Source organism: Kogia breviceps, chromosome 1 (genome assembly GCF_026419965.1).
Source record: "Kogia breviceps isolate mKogBre1 chromosome 1, mKogBre1 haplotype 1, whole genome shotgun sequence".
NCBI classification, from domain to species: domain Eukaryota; kingdom Metazoa; phylum Chordata; class Mammalia; order Artiodactyla; family Physeteridae; genus Kogia; species Kogia breviceps.
Window position 1 is genome coordinate 33,429,345 of NC_081310.1, and position 14,914 is coordinate 33,444,258.

The following is a 14,914-nucleotide window of genomic DNA, read 5'->3' on the forward strand; positions in this document are numbered from 1 at the left end:
TTAACTGTATATGTGTATTTATCTTGTTTTCCTAGCTAAATTTTCAATTCCTTGGAAGGCAGCTATGCTAACCACTATATCACCAACGTTTCAACTTCTTAAAGGCTGGGACTATATAATACTTGTGTCCTCAAAATAATACCTAATCAAACGATCACACACTATCATCAGTGAATGAATGAAATAAAATGTATGTACATGTGTTTCAGTTAACTTAAAAATGAGTCATGGATTAAGAAAAGAAAATTATTTTTTAATTCTTCATATGATGTTGAAGGACTCAATGTTATAAGAAAAATCTCTGGCTTTCTACTTTGAATTAGATTATTCTTTCTTTGCTAGTCATACTTCAAGATTTTTTTTTTACATTCACACCTATATCATCATATTTGAGCCTACATAGTATAAGTGTTAGAAGAAGACTCTACCTCTCCAAACAAATTAGAAAGCCTTTTTTTTTTTGGTTTTTATATGTTTTAAAAATGTGTGCAGTTTTCTTTAATATGCATAAAATCATCACTCAGTACTGAAGAAATCTCAAATAATTTATATACCTCTTTGACTTAAGAAACATGATACATGTTTTTCATATAGAGTTTGAGTAAAATTAGGAATCCAAAGGCTCCATAATCACATGTAACTTAGCCCAGTGGCTCCTGTCACCACTCTGCAGGTGCTATGGGATGGGGCCGGGATGACATTTCACTGCTCTCTAGCAAAACGGGAGAAATCAGGGCACTAAAGCAGTGATGAACCAAGGTCTGGCAGTAGTCCACTCTGAGGAGGGGACAGTATTTTCTTACTGACATTGGAACTGCCTGTATAGGGTAAATAAAAAGCAGACAGACTTTTAGTGGATTCTACTATTGTTTTAAAAGTATCTACAGAAAATGCAACCACATTTTGTCTGTACCTGTAGCAGACTGCTTCTACTATGTGCCCTTGGTGTGTCATAGCAATAAAGTGAGCTTTGAGTAAAGCTAAATTTATCCAGTTGAAGAGACAGGCCATTATTGTGCAATTAAATGATGTTGGCAATTAAACGTCCTTTCAAAACAAAATGATAGTGATGATGGGAAACAATTTTTTTTTTTTTTGGCCATGCCACACAGCTTATGGGATCTTAGTTCCCTGGCCATGGATGGAACCCATGCTCCCTGCAATGGAAGTGTGGAGTCCCAACCACTGGACCACCAGGGAATTCCCAGAAACAATTTTTTAAATATCCTCATTTGGTCAATTTTTAAAAGTTGATTGTTACGCCTATCCCCAATGTGGGCTTTGTTACTGTTGCTCATTGCTTGGTTTATTTTTGGAAATGTTCCTAGTCTTTGAAATTCCATGTCTGAGAACAATTAACCAAGACAACTTGACCTAACAGAGTATGTGTGTGCAGTGACTTTTGGCCTAAGGCAATGGTTCTCAAAGTGTGGGGCTCTGGACCCACGGAATCAGGGTTAACTGGAAACTCTTTAGAAATGCAATTTAGATCTACTGAATCAGAAACTTTGGAGTGGAGACCAGCAATCTGTGTGTTTAAAAAGCCCTCTAGTGGATTCTGCTGCTGCTAAAGTTTGAGAACCACTCAACTTTCCAACTAGGTAGGGAAGATGAAAAAGTGCTGAGACAAAATGCCTGGAGATTTTTAAATGCCCCTGTAATGTCCAGTGCTTCTTCATCTAATTTATTTTGTATGGATTTGCCATAGTTATTAATTAATCAATGTTTCCAAAGGAATTAATCTAGATTTGTTTCCTAGAGTCTACAGTGAATGACTTTATAAGTGCCTATTCAAAGTGGGGAAACTAATGCTAAATATAGACCTTAAGTGATTAGGCTAATTACTCTTCAGAATGAGAAGTCAGTCAATCTAAAGAAAGTTGGAGCTGAGGCTGTATTTGAGGAACTGAAAGACCTGTGGACCTGTGAACTCCCTTTGTGCAATGTCATTTCAGTCATTATAATGACTGCATGGTTATTATAGTATTAATGTCTATAGAAATTTCCATGAAGTAAACAAGTATTACAACTGTTTAGGATAAATTATTCCAGCACTTTATTAATAGAGATCTGCTGTCTTGAATAAAAAATTAAACTCCTACCTATGCTAAATGAGGGAAATATTGGAGATCCATCTATTACTGAGATAGTGTGAGGACTGTCTGGGGTGAAAGTAACTGAAGTAATCTAGCAAGGAACATGAGCTCCATGTATGGCAGGATACAGGAGGAAACGTGAAATTGTGCCTTACAGATTTTTTTATCCAAGAAAATCACCAATTCTGATGAAATACTAACTGGGCTGTAAAGAATTATAATTTGATAGCCTAATGCTTCTTATATTTTCAGGATGTTTTTAAGGTTAATGTAGAGACTTTGAAATATTATGTTTGAGAAGGAAGAAAATTCTATGCGAACCATCAGCTTTCCACATGCACATGTATCAGGTTTGACCTGCATACACAGTCAGCAATAAAAGATGCTGGCAGGGCTTCCCTGGTGGCGCAGTGGTTGAGAGTCTGCCTGCCAATGCAGGGGACGCGGGTTCAAGCCCTGGTCTGGGAAGATTCCTACATGCCGTGGAGCAATTGGGCCTGTGAGCCACAATTGTTGAGCCTGCACGTCCGGAGCCTGTGCTCCGCAACAGGAGAGGCCGCGATAGTGAGAGGCCCGCGCACCGCGATGAGGAGTGGCCCCCGCTTGCCACAACTGGAGAAAGTCCTCGCGTAAACGAGGACCCAACACAGCCATAATAAACAAATAAATAAATTTAAAAAACAGGGTGGGAAACAGGAGAAAAGTATCAAGTACGATTTATAGGAAACGAAGCTTGGTAATAAAAGTTAAAAAAAAAAAAGATTCTGGCAGCAGTAAACTTTTCTGACAACTGGTAAGTGGAGGGAATAGTGGGATGTGGCCCTTGAAAGTAGGGCTCACCCTCATCAGGCTGTGACTTTTTAGCCATATGAAGAGAGAAAGGGGGATGAAGGTGCACTGACCCCATTCATGATACCTTCTCCCAGTTCCCCCCCTGCACTGATTCAACAGACATTGACTAAAAGCCTGTAGTGTGGTAGGCAGGAGCTAGAGAGACAAATATCTATGAGAGGTCCAGGCCCCCAAGGCACTTACTCAACCAGCAGGGTGGAAAGACATGACTTAGTTCCTGGCACAACTGTGAACCACATGCCCAGGCTAATTTGTGAGTGCAGATTTGAAGGATCTGAGAACTGTTTTCAGCTGTGAGAGACCCAGGGCCTCTGTCCTTGTTAGCCTTAGCATGAATCAATGCTCACATGTACACACACATGTACCCCAGGCCTCTAGTTACTCCTGAAGGGGCATTTTGGCAGCCTCAACATTGAGCCTTTCCCCAAGAAACCCAGGTCCTCAACCAAGTCATGGCTGCCTTCTTCCTGAGAAGCCAAAGATGTCCCCAAACAGAGACTGGGACTACCTTGGGAGTGTAATAACCCTTGGCTGCAGCTGAATCCACTGACAGAGGCTACAGATCCCCTCAAATTTCAGAGGTTGTTCCTATTCCCATTGCTTGAATCTTCCAAGCAAAATAATCCCTTTGCTAGCGTGCCCACAGGGTCTAGGTTTCCCTCAAAAGCAGAATCATGACCAACCTTTTCCAAAAAGTCTGAAGGGCAGTGGTTTCCAAATGCTAGTTTAATTGTTAGCCTGGTCCCTGGCTAAATACCCCTGTTACCCCGTCGACCTCCTATGGCAGATACTGCTTGTCACCTCCCCAGTGCTCATTCTTCCTTTCTGCATTCTAGCAGAAACCTGATTTCGCTGGAGGTACTAATGATTCTCAACTAACAGAACTCCAGTTACCAGCTTCCTTTGAAGAAGGGGGTGCTTGTAGAACTAAATTCCAGCAAATAAATCATAAGCAGAAGTTGTTGGCTGGGGCTTCTGGAAAAACTTTTTAAAGTGGGTGGGGAGGAGGGTGCTGGCTGAGCTGGCATTTTCCACCTTTTGCCCCCTGCTCTTCCCCCTTTTCAAGCCTGGAACACAGAAGTGATAACTGTAGTTCTCACAACCATCCTGGGATATATTATACAAAGAATCTGGGAAGTTCCCCCACTATTTAATACATTAATACTTCTGCAGCAGTGTGAACAGTCGCATTAAATGGCTTATATAAAAATTATATATGTGGGTTCTGCATTCACGGGTACGAAGGGTGGATTATACTATGCCATTTTACATAAGGGACTTGAGCATCCACAGATTTTGGTATCCTGGAAACAATCCCCTGTGGATACCGAGTGAGGATCAGGCTAAGCTTTGCCCTCAAACTTATGAAAAATCTTTGGTTTCCAGAAATTTTAGCATCATAAGGATGGGAGTCTCTGTACCACCACCTTCACTTGGAGATAGGAGTTAATCTAGTCTCCTTCTCCTTGGATGTGTTAATCCTTCACATCCAGTCAGTCTCTGGGGCTGTCACATCTATCCCCCTAAAAGTCTTTTGACGCTCCTGTTTCTGGATATCCATACTGTCATTGCCGTTCAGACTACCAGAATCTTTCCCTGAATTATCTTAATAGCCTTCTCCCTGGTCTGCCTCCCTCCCAACCCTGCTTTGATTTGCTCTCCACACTGCAGCCAGAGTGACACCTATAACATAGGGATGATTGTGCTAATCCCCTGTGTAAAACATTTCTATTGCCCTCTGGATAAAGTTCAGACGTCTTAATATGACTTTACAAGGCCCTTGCTGGTTTTTCAACCCTTATCTCTTGCCATTTTCCATGTCAAGGTCAAAGCCCCTGCCTTACTAAACTATTTTTAGATCTCTTAGAGAAAGCTATTTGCTCTTGTCCTTGTACAAGTTGTTCCCTCTTGGACGATGCACTAGCAAAAATCATAACTCTTCGTTCAACACAGAAACTAAAACTAAAGATAAATTATGAGTATTAGTGTTCAGAGGCCTACACTAACCATAGCCAAGAAATCCAGGCCTGTCCAATCATCTTATACACTATACACCTATGTTTATTTCTGATAAATGCTTGATTCTTTTTTTTTCTAGAGTGCACCAGAACAAGAATCAATGCAGAAATAATTACATATCCAAATTCAGACATACAATTAAATATTTTATATATTTCTTATATTTTTATTTTACAACCACAGAAGTGATATAACCAAGTTATAGAACATTTGGAAAAGAAAAACAGAGGAAAGACCCATATTTTCATCATTCTAGAAAACAATTACTATGATTATTATCTCCTAGAAGTCGAGCTCCGTAAAGGCAAGAGCTACACATACCCTGTTTATTGCTATGTCCCCAGTGCTGTTTTTAGTTTTAAAAAAATGTAAATATCTGGATGAATTACTGATGAATCTGGATGAATGACTGATGTATCATTTTGGTGTACAGAATTTAAAATTCAAACATACTTGAATTTTCTACCATATACCTACCTATTAGGCAACTTTGAGAATTTCAATTACAGTATATGTAAAGTGTTGAAGATAATCAGAGAAAGACAGTCCTGGGAACAGACTACAGAAGTAAAATGAAAGGCAGAGGAATATATATATTTTTTCAATAAAGCTTTGGGAGAGATAAAGAAAGCAAGGAGAAAGTAAAACTGACTCTCAGAAGTATCATCAGTGACTTGGGTGAGAGGAGGACTAATGCTGAAGGGAACAGAGGGGAGGCAGACCCAATGCGGAGTCACAGCATCAAAAAGGCATCACACATTTTCATGGACAATGGAAAGCCAACAAATGACTTTGCATAAAGAATATATGCCATACAATAAAATAAATACGTCAGTATCTTGTTAGAACTGTAGGTGGAAGCCATCTAGAAAAGTTTCTGATGAGCAAAGGAATGAATGAATCAATTAAATTAGAATCTCTACTTATTATCTCCAAAGGTGTCAGGGTCATGGAAGTCAAGGAAAATCTGAGGAACTGCTCTAGATTGTAAGAAAGTAAGGGGAAAACTAAATGCAATGCATGATTCTGATCTGAACCCTTTTGCTATTAAAGATCCATTGGTTATTGACTGGCAAAACTTGAATGGAGTTTGAAGATTCAGTAGTGGTAATGTTATCAACATTAATTTCCTAATTTAGATGCTTGTGATGTGGTTATGTAGGAAAATGTCCCTTTATGTTAAAAATACGCATTGAAGTACTCAGAAAAATGGGACATAATGCTGGCAACTTAATCCCAGACATTTATTTTTAAAAAGTTTTGTATCTAAGCTTGAAATTACTTTTAAAAAGAATTAGGATCTTTAGAGGTGGGTCTGGACATCAGTATTTTAAAAACTGTTCAGGTGATTCTAACACACAACCAAGGTTAGAAACCACTGCTACAGAGTTTTCATTATCAACCTTAAAGAAAAAGGGTTACATACTTTTGTACTGAGTACATGAACTACAATTTATTTAACCAAACTCTTCTGTTTTTTCCTTCAAAAATGACTTATTAAAGAGTTTTTATAGGCCAGGCAGGACAGAATCTCTTCCCTATGAGTACTAAGTCTCATGGGGAAATATCTACAAGCAAACAAAATGTGCTGTCATAATAATAATCATATAATTGTTATCATTTGTTCAGCAGTTACTGTGTGCTAGACACTAGGCCATCTGAAAGGTCAGGCACTGCTATCATCTTCCTTTTACAGAATGAGTAATCCTAGGCACAGTAAAATAAGTAACTCACCCTGGAGTACAGATCTCTGTTGACTCTTGACTACACTACTGTATTAGAGGAAAGCAAAGTGCTATGAAAACACACAGATGAACCTCCGATGCAGACTATGGGTGTCATGGAAGCCTAATCAGAGGAAAGAACATCAGATATATCTTTAGAAATGCACCCTATTTCCAATTTTAATTACCACAAATATTTCTTATATGAACATCTGTGCAGAAAACTTTCCATTTAGTAGCCCTGCTGCTATTCCTACTCCTTTGGTGAGATTCTAAGAAGTAGAATTCTGGGACGACATGTATGGGAAAACCCCATGGCTTTCAATACCTGCTCCCACTTAGTTTTCACCAGCAATATGAGGGTATCTGTTTTACTGTAACCTTACCGGAAGTGGGCACTGATACTTTAAAAATTGTTTTCCATTAGTGGAAAATGAATATTTCTTTATTACAAGTTAAGCTAAACATTTTTTTCCATTAATGCTTTCTCTAAAGCACAAATTTAATATCTTCATAATTACCACCAATAGAGTCTCAGTGCATGTTATCAGCGAAATAACATCTTAGAATGTCTCATACTATACAGATGCTGTCATTTTTCCCTATAACCACAAAAGTGGCTGTGTCACAACAGCAGCATCTAATGAAATCAGATTTCAATATTCATGCTAAGATCCTTGACCTCTAAAACTTTGTGAGCTCACTGAGGACAGAGGAAATACCTTGCTTGATTTTGAAATCCTATCACAATGTTAGCCAGTAAAACACATCTATAACTGTTTGCTGTAAGAATAAGTAAATAAAATCATGGATGGTGACAAAATATAAATGGAAACCATACTTTCTGAGCTCTACACATATGACATAAAAAACCTAGGTCAGTAAACATCACATGAGAAAAAGGAGAAGTAGGTTGCTCCCTTCTTTCCCTTCTTGCCATATAATTAGGGAACCCATGACACCAGTGTGCTGATGACAGTTCTTGTTTATATCTTTTGTCCTAACATCCTGGGTGATTAATTCTAAATTGGGCAATACATTTCATGGTCACTCTACATCTAAAGAATGTTCCTTTAATGAATTGTAGATCTAAGTACAAAGTGCTTCCCTGATCAGAGAGCTTGTCTTTGTGTCACTTTAAAAACCTATGAGCAGATAACTCTTTGGGCCTCATAGTGTTTTGTTTTGTTTTAATAAAATTTTACCATTTAAAGCTAAGTGATAATCTGCAAATAGTTAATCCCTGACTAACAGAACATCCCTTGATGGTATCAGCACTCTTAATTCCATTTTATTGATAAGAGAAGGGAGGCATGGAAAGTGACTTATTCCAGGGCACATCAAGTATGACTCATCAGCAAGGTGAAAGGAGGCTGTTGGAGCTCCAACTTCCGTTTTTTGATTAATTCTCTGAACCACACAGGCATTAATGTGCAATTAAATCTCCTGTGCAGTTTGGTTAGAAAGATTTTAATCATTTAGTAAATGGCTCTGTAAACTGCAGGCAGTAATAATCAATTTCAAACTGTATGAGCAAAATCACAGGCATGCCTTCAGTAACATTTTTTAATGGGCATAAAATTCATGGTTAATAATTTTTCAATTTCACTGAACAACAACAGTCTGAATTCAAGCCTCACCTATAGGTCCTAAGTTATCAGAAGGTAAAGGGAATATTTATAAAATAGGTTAAAGTATAAAGTAAATATTTAATCCTTTGTGTAATAAAAATAAAATTTGTTACATTTTTATGTTTCAGAAGTATGCATGTCTACATTTCATACTACGGTGCCGTTTGGATAAGATTTTAGCAGATTCACATCTTGGATTATAACAGAACATCTTAATGGAGCTAGCAAAGTCACTCTTTATAGCAATTAAAACAAAAACTCATAGAAATAAATTTAATAGGCTATATGTCTAAGATCCATATAAAAAGAGAGGCATAAAAGAAAAGGCATACCATATATGCAGTTGGCGAACTATTATTATAGTTATGTCACACCCACATTAATTTATAAACATACTGTAATGTCAGTCAAGGTTCCATTGGCATCTTGTGGGGGTGGGTTAAGGCAGGGGTCCCCAACCCCTGGCCCATGGACCGGTACCTGTCTGAGGCCTGTTAGGAACCGGACCGCACAGCAGGAGGTGGGCGGTGGGCAAGCCTGCAAAACTTCATCTGCCGCTCCCCGTCACTACTCAGAGCTCCCATTACCGCCTGAACCATCGCCCCCCATCACTCGCCCTGCAGCCTGAACCATCCTCCCCCTCCCCGCACAGTCCGTGGGAAAATTGTCTTCCACTAAACCGGTCCCTGGTGCCGAAAAAGGTTGGGGACCGCTACATTAAAGAACTTGGTAAACTCATGTAAAGTTCATTTGGAGGAATAAATTTAAGAGAATAACCAAGAAAACTTTTTCAAAAGTATAAACTACAATAATAAAAATAGTATTTTGCTGGCACAGACCAACAATAAAATTGAAAGTCTGAAACAGGCACAGGTGTATATAAGTATTCAATAAATGAGAAATAACAAGGAAAGAATAAAAGGATTTAATAAGCAGTGTTGTGACAGCTGACTAGATCCATACCTCATACCATTCAGCAAATTAATTCCAGGCTAGTTGAATATTTCAGTGCAAGAAAATGAAAACGAAATATTGGGAAAGGCTTTAAAGATACAAAGACTGATAGATTTGATATAAAACATATTACTCACTAAAATAAATATGTATTAAGGATATCAATCATTTTTCTGTCATTCATGCTTTAATCACTTAAATTTATCAGTTGTCTTTTAATTTCATTTAGCTCCTCCTGACACAAAACTATAAGAAGTTAAACTATAAGGAGTTAAAAGTACCAATCTTTTCTTTAAGGTCTCCTTCCCTTGGCTGTGAAGTGATTTTCTTAATTCCAAACCACACCAATTTTTCACTTATATCTTCTTATAATTCTTTTCATTGTTTCTTATGTTATGTTAATTACACAGATGAGAAGTCAAAATATGGCCTCATCCTCTATTAACTGTTTGATTTGAGGATGTTACGTAACCTCTCTGAGTCTCAATTTCACTTTTCTGATAAAACAGACATGATAATGCCAACCTATTAGAGTTGCTGTGGAGATTAAAAAAATAATTTATATAAAGCATTTATCATATTTATTACAGAACCTGGTATATAAAAAGTCAAAATAGTCTTTGTTTTTCTAAGTTAAAATGGTAGCTATTACTTTTAATGCTATCACATTCCACAATTTCATTGATAAATCCTCATGACTAGAAACCTAAGGTAACGGTGTTTTTACCTGATTTTTAAATAAATTTCACATTATTTAATCAATGCTATAGCTTTTTACTTTTTAAGTTTTTAAACCATACTATATGCCAATCAGAAAAATACCTTAGTTCTTTGAAGACTACCCCGTTACTATAGCATCCTACAATTTGGTCTTTTAAAGTTGCAGTCTGAAGTTATCAGATGGCCAAAGAACATTGTAATCCAAGAGTATTAAAAGGTTCCTTACACACTAGACCTGCTGAGATTATTTATGAGTTTGAAATATAAATAAGATGCTTACCCTTCTTTATCTTACCTCTAATAGGCCATCCTCTGGCAGATCAGTACAGTGGACAGCATTCTGAATCTTAGTTTTACCAAAGATTGCTCGGAGGGTTCCAGGGCGTAAATGCCGGGCAATTTCCTATTAAATAAATACACATTCACATATAGGTTAAAGTCAGCCATGTAGTGTCAATTAAAAAAAAATCATACATTGTTGGTGATGATTTTTCCTGGAAACAGGATGAATGCATGAAAACTGAGCAATGAAAATTCTCAGTTCACTCATAAAGCTTTTTCCCTGGCCCAATGTAAAGTCCACTGTAATCTATGTTGAGGGCAATAATAATTATATCTCTTTTTATCAACAGATTATGGGAATCACATAAATATGAACCCAGTTCATTACTGTGAAAGACTTGTATTTTATAAAGACAATAGAGATCCTAACAATTTAATTTAAAATGAACTAGTTTGATGGCACTGATTGCAAAAGACTTTTTAAAATGTTACAGTTGTATCAGTTTAGTGCTATCTCACATTTAAGGGAAAAAAATGGTTACAAATAACTCATAAAATTTTGGGTAAAAGAAACAAGAGGTTAAAAAAATTGAAGATGTGGGAGTATCAATGACCTACTTAATAGTCTTTGTTTTTCTAAGTTAAAAATTTTCTAAAATCCTATTTTAATTTTGAAATATACATACAAAAAAGGTATTTACTGTACATATTTAAAAATAATAATGAAACAAATACCTGTGTACCCATTATTAAGCTGAATTAAAATAATATTACAATAACTTTCAAGGCCCTGGTGTGCTCCATCTTCATTTCATCCCATCCCTATCTCCACCCAGAGGTTACCATTAAAATCAATTTTACTTAAATATTCCCTTGTTTTACTTAGTTTTCAAGGCATTGTTTTTCATATTTGTCCATGCAAATATGTGTAACTGTTAATTCATTTGTTTTTATTACCATATATATTCCAATGTATGATAGAGCATACTTTATCCATTTTCCAGATGACTGACATTCAATTAATTTCTTCTCTCTCTCTCCCTACCTCTCTGTCCTCCCACCTCTCTCTCTAGCTCATACACACTCATGCTCACACACACACACACACACACACACACACACACACACACACACACACGATCACAAAGAATTCTGCTACGAGAATTCTTGTACATGGTGCACATGTGCATGAGTTTTTCTGGAATCTTGGGGGCACACACATATTCAGATTTGCTAAGTACTGTCAGACTATTTTCTTAAATGGCTGTAACAATTTGCCCTCAACCGTCAATGCACAAGAATTCCCACCATCCATATCAAAGCCAGTATTTGATAGTGGCTGACTTTTTACTTTTGCCATTAGGCAAGTGTGAAATGGTATCTCATTGTGTTAGTACGAATTTCCCTGATAACTAAAGAAATTGAATGTCTTTTCATATATATCCTTTTCTGTAAAAGGCCTATTCTTGACTTTTTTCCATTTTTCTATTGGGTTATTCTTTTTCTTTTTGTTATTCTTAATACCTTCTGAATTCTAATTTTTTGTCAGTTATATATGGTGCAAATATCTTTTCCCAATATGTAGCTTGTCTTTGAGTTTTCTTTATGTTTTCTGATGACCAGAAATACTAAAATTTAATGAAATTAAATTTATCAATTTTTTCATTTACGATTTGTGCTTTTTGTTTCTTAAGGAATTATTCCCTACTCCAAGTGCATAATGATACTCATCTCTATTGTCTTCTAAAATCTTCAAAGTTTTTGCCTTCCACATTAAGTTCTTGACCCACATAGAACTGACTTTGGCTATCATGTGAGGAAGATGTCCATTTTCATTTTTCCCATATGGATATTTAATTGCCCTAGCACCATTTACTGAGTTATTTCTCTCTTTCCCCCGCAATCTCCAATGATAGCTCTGTTATATAAAAGGTTTCCCTGGATGTATGGGTCTGTTTCTTGGTTTGCTATTTGATTCCATTGGACTTTTTGTCTATTTTTACATCTATACTGTCTTAGTTATTAACTTTATAATAAGTCTTCATCTGGTAAGGCAAGTCCCCTAGATTTTGGTTTTGAATACATTAAGTTTGGGTTGCCTATTAGACATCCAAGTGAAGGTGTCAAATACATGATTGGCTGAGTCTAGAGTTCAGAGGAGTGTTCCACACTGTAAATAACAATTTGGGGGTCAATAGCATATATATATGGTACATAAAGTTATGGGTCAGATGAGATCATGAAGGTAGTGAGTGTAAACAAAGGAGAGGAAGCATAGGGACACCATGTCATTAAAAAGTCAAGAAGATGAGGAGAGATGAACGAAGAAGACTGAGAAGCAATGGCCAGCTTGGTAAGAAGAAATGCAGCAGCATCCTTTCCTAGAAGACAGTGAAGAAAAATGTCAAGAACAGAGAGTTATCAGCAGTGTCAAATGTTAAGTCATATAGGGTTAGGACTTCCCTGGTGGCACAGTGGTTAAGAATCTGCCTTCCAATGCAGGGGACACAGGTTCAATCCCTGGTCCGGGAAGATCCCACATACCATAGAGCAACTAAGCCTGTGTGCTACAACTACTGAGTCTGTGCTCTAGAGCCTGTGAACCACAGCTACTGAGCCTGCGTGCCTAGAGCCTGTGCTCCACAACAAGAGAAGCCATAGCAATGAGAAGCATTGCTCAACAAAGAAGAACAGCCCCCACTCGCTGCAACTAGAGAAAGCCCGCACGCAGCAAGACCCAACACAGCCAAAAAGAAAAGAAATTAAAAAAAAGAAAATTAAAAAAAAATTTTTTTTAATTAAAAAAATTAAAAAAAAAATTTTTTTTTAAGTCACATAGGGTTAAAGACTGAGAACTGAGACTGAGAACTGACCACTACACCACGTAGACCACGTGGAGTCACTGATATCCTTGACGAGACCAGTTTCAGAGGAGTGGAGAAAAGCTAAAGACTTATTATTGTGGTTTCAAGAGAGAATGAGAGCGGAAGAATGGGCAAAAGTGAATACCAGCAACTACGTTGAGGAATTTTCCTGCTAAGGGGAGGAAAAAATGGAGCAGTAACTGGAAAGAGAAGTAGAATCAAGAGAGGGCTTTTCATTAAATGTTGGAGAGGGTGTGGAGAAAGGGAACCCTCCTGCACTGTTGGTGGGAATGTAAATTGATACAGCCACTATGGAGAACAGTATGGAAGTTCCTTAAAAAACTAAAAATAGAACTACCATATGACCCAGCAATTGCACTACCGGGCATATACCCTGAGAAAACCATAATTCAAAAGGAGACATATACCACAGTGTTCATTGCCGCACTGTTTACAACAGCCAGGACATGGAAGCAATCCAAGTGTCCATTGACAGATGAATGGATAAAGAAGATGTGGCACATATATACAGTGGAATATTACCCAGCCATAAAACGGAACGAAACTGAGTAATTTGTAGTGAGGTGGATGGACCTGGAGTCTGTCATACAGAGTGAAGTTAAGTCAGAAAGAGAAAAACAAATACCGTATGCTAATGCACATATATGAAATATTAAAAAATGGTATTGATGAACCTAGTGGCAGGGCAGGAATAAAGACGCAGATGTAGAGCACGGACTTGAGGACACAGGGGAGGACAGGGAAGCTGGGGCAAAGTGAGAGAGTAGTACTGACATATATACACTACCAAATGTAAAATAGATGGCTAGTGGGAAGCAGCCGCATAGCACAGGGAGATCAGCTCAATGCTTTGTGACAACCTAGAGGGGTGGAATAGGGAGGGTGGGAGGGAGGCTCAAGAGGGAGGCGATATGGGGATATATGTGTACTTACAGCTGATTCACTTTGTTGCACAACAGAAACTAACAACATTGTAAAGCAATTATACTCAAATAAAGATATAAAAAAAAAAGAGAGGGTTTTTTGTTTTTGATGGGGAGGGGATGCTGTTTTAAAGTGGGAGAAATAATAATACCTTTCCAGGCTGATAGGAATCATCCAACAAAGGGAAAAACTGATGAAACAGAAAGGAGAAGAGAGAATTGCTGGAGTGATGGAAGCAAGTGACTAAGTAGAGGAGTTGGCTTTATATCTAAGAGTGTGGAACATTCACCCTGAGCATCAAGACAGTAAATGGGCCCAGTTATAGCTATGTGGGCTTATGTAGTGGCTGGAACTTATGGAAGTTCTTTCTCTGTTTTTAGTTTTTATTGAGATATGACCTACATACGAAAGCATGCATAGGTTTTAAGTGCACTGCCCCATGAATTTTGTCAAATGTATATACTCAGCAGCCACCATCTTAAACAAGATATAGAACATCTCTAAAGTTCCCTCTAGACTTTATTTTCTTGACTCATTCTATTTTCCAGTGAAAAAGTCAGCAAGATTGTCACCAGCTGAGAGGAAGGATGGGGAAGAGGTTTTGGGGATCTGAGGACAGAAAAGGAGGTACGAGACATTTTAAGAGAACAGAAGAGTGAATAGACTAGAAAAATCAATGTGACTGCTCAGCAGCACTAAGGGCCCTCTTGAGGTTAATGATCATGAAGGTAAAGGGAGATTGTTCAGGACAACTGAGTGTTCTCCAGTCATGGGTGCAGGCAAAGGTTAGGTAGAAAGCTGAATTTAATGAGGGCTGGGGTTTTACC

General features: G+C 37.7%; 1 protein-coding gene across 4 annotated transcripts in view; it reads right to left on the minus strand.

The window, feature by feature from the left end:
- The window catches only part of NME7 (NME/NM23 family member 7), a 255,564-nt gene that overhangs the window by 46,129 nt on the left and 194,521 nt on the right, over positions 1–14,914 (minus strand). For 3 of the 4 annotated variants that reach the window (XM_059050588.2, XM_067030356.1, XM_067030365.1), the window contains exon 11: positions 10,292–10,399. In XM_059050588.2, the coding sequence (XP_058906571.1) occupies positions 10,292–10,399 (108 nt within the window). Of the gene's footprint in view, positions 1–9,743; positions 9,814–10,291; positions 10,400–14,914 lie in introns of those variants that run through there. The other variant, XM_067030370.1, reaches the window with a different exon arrangement.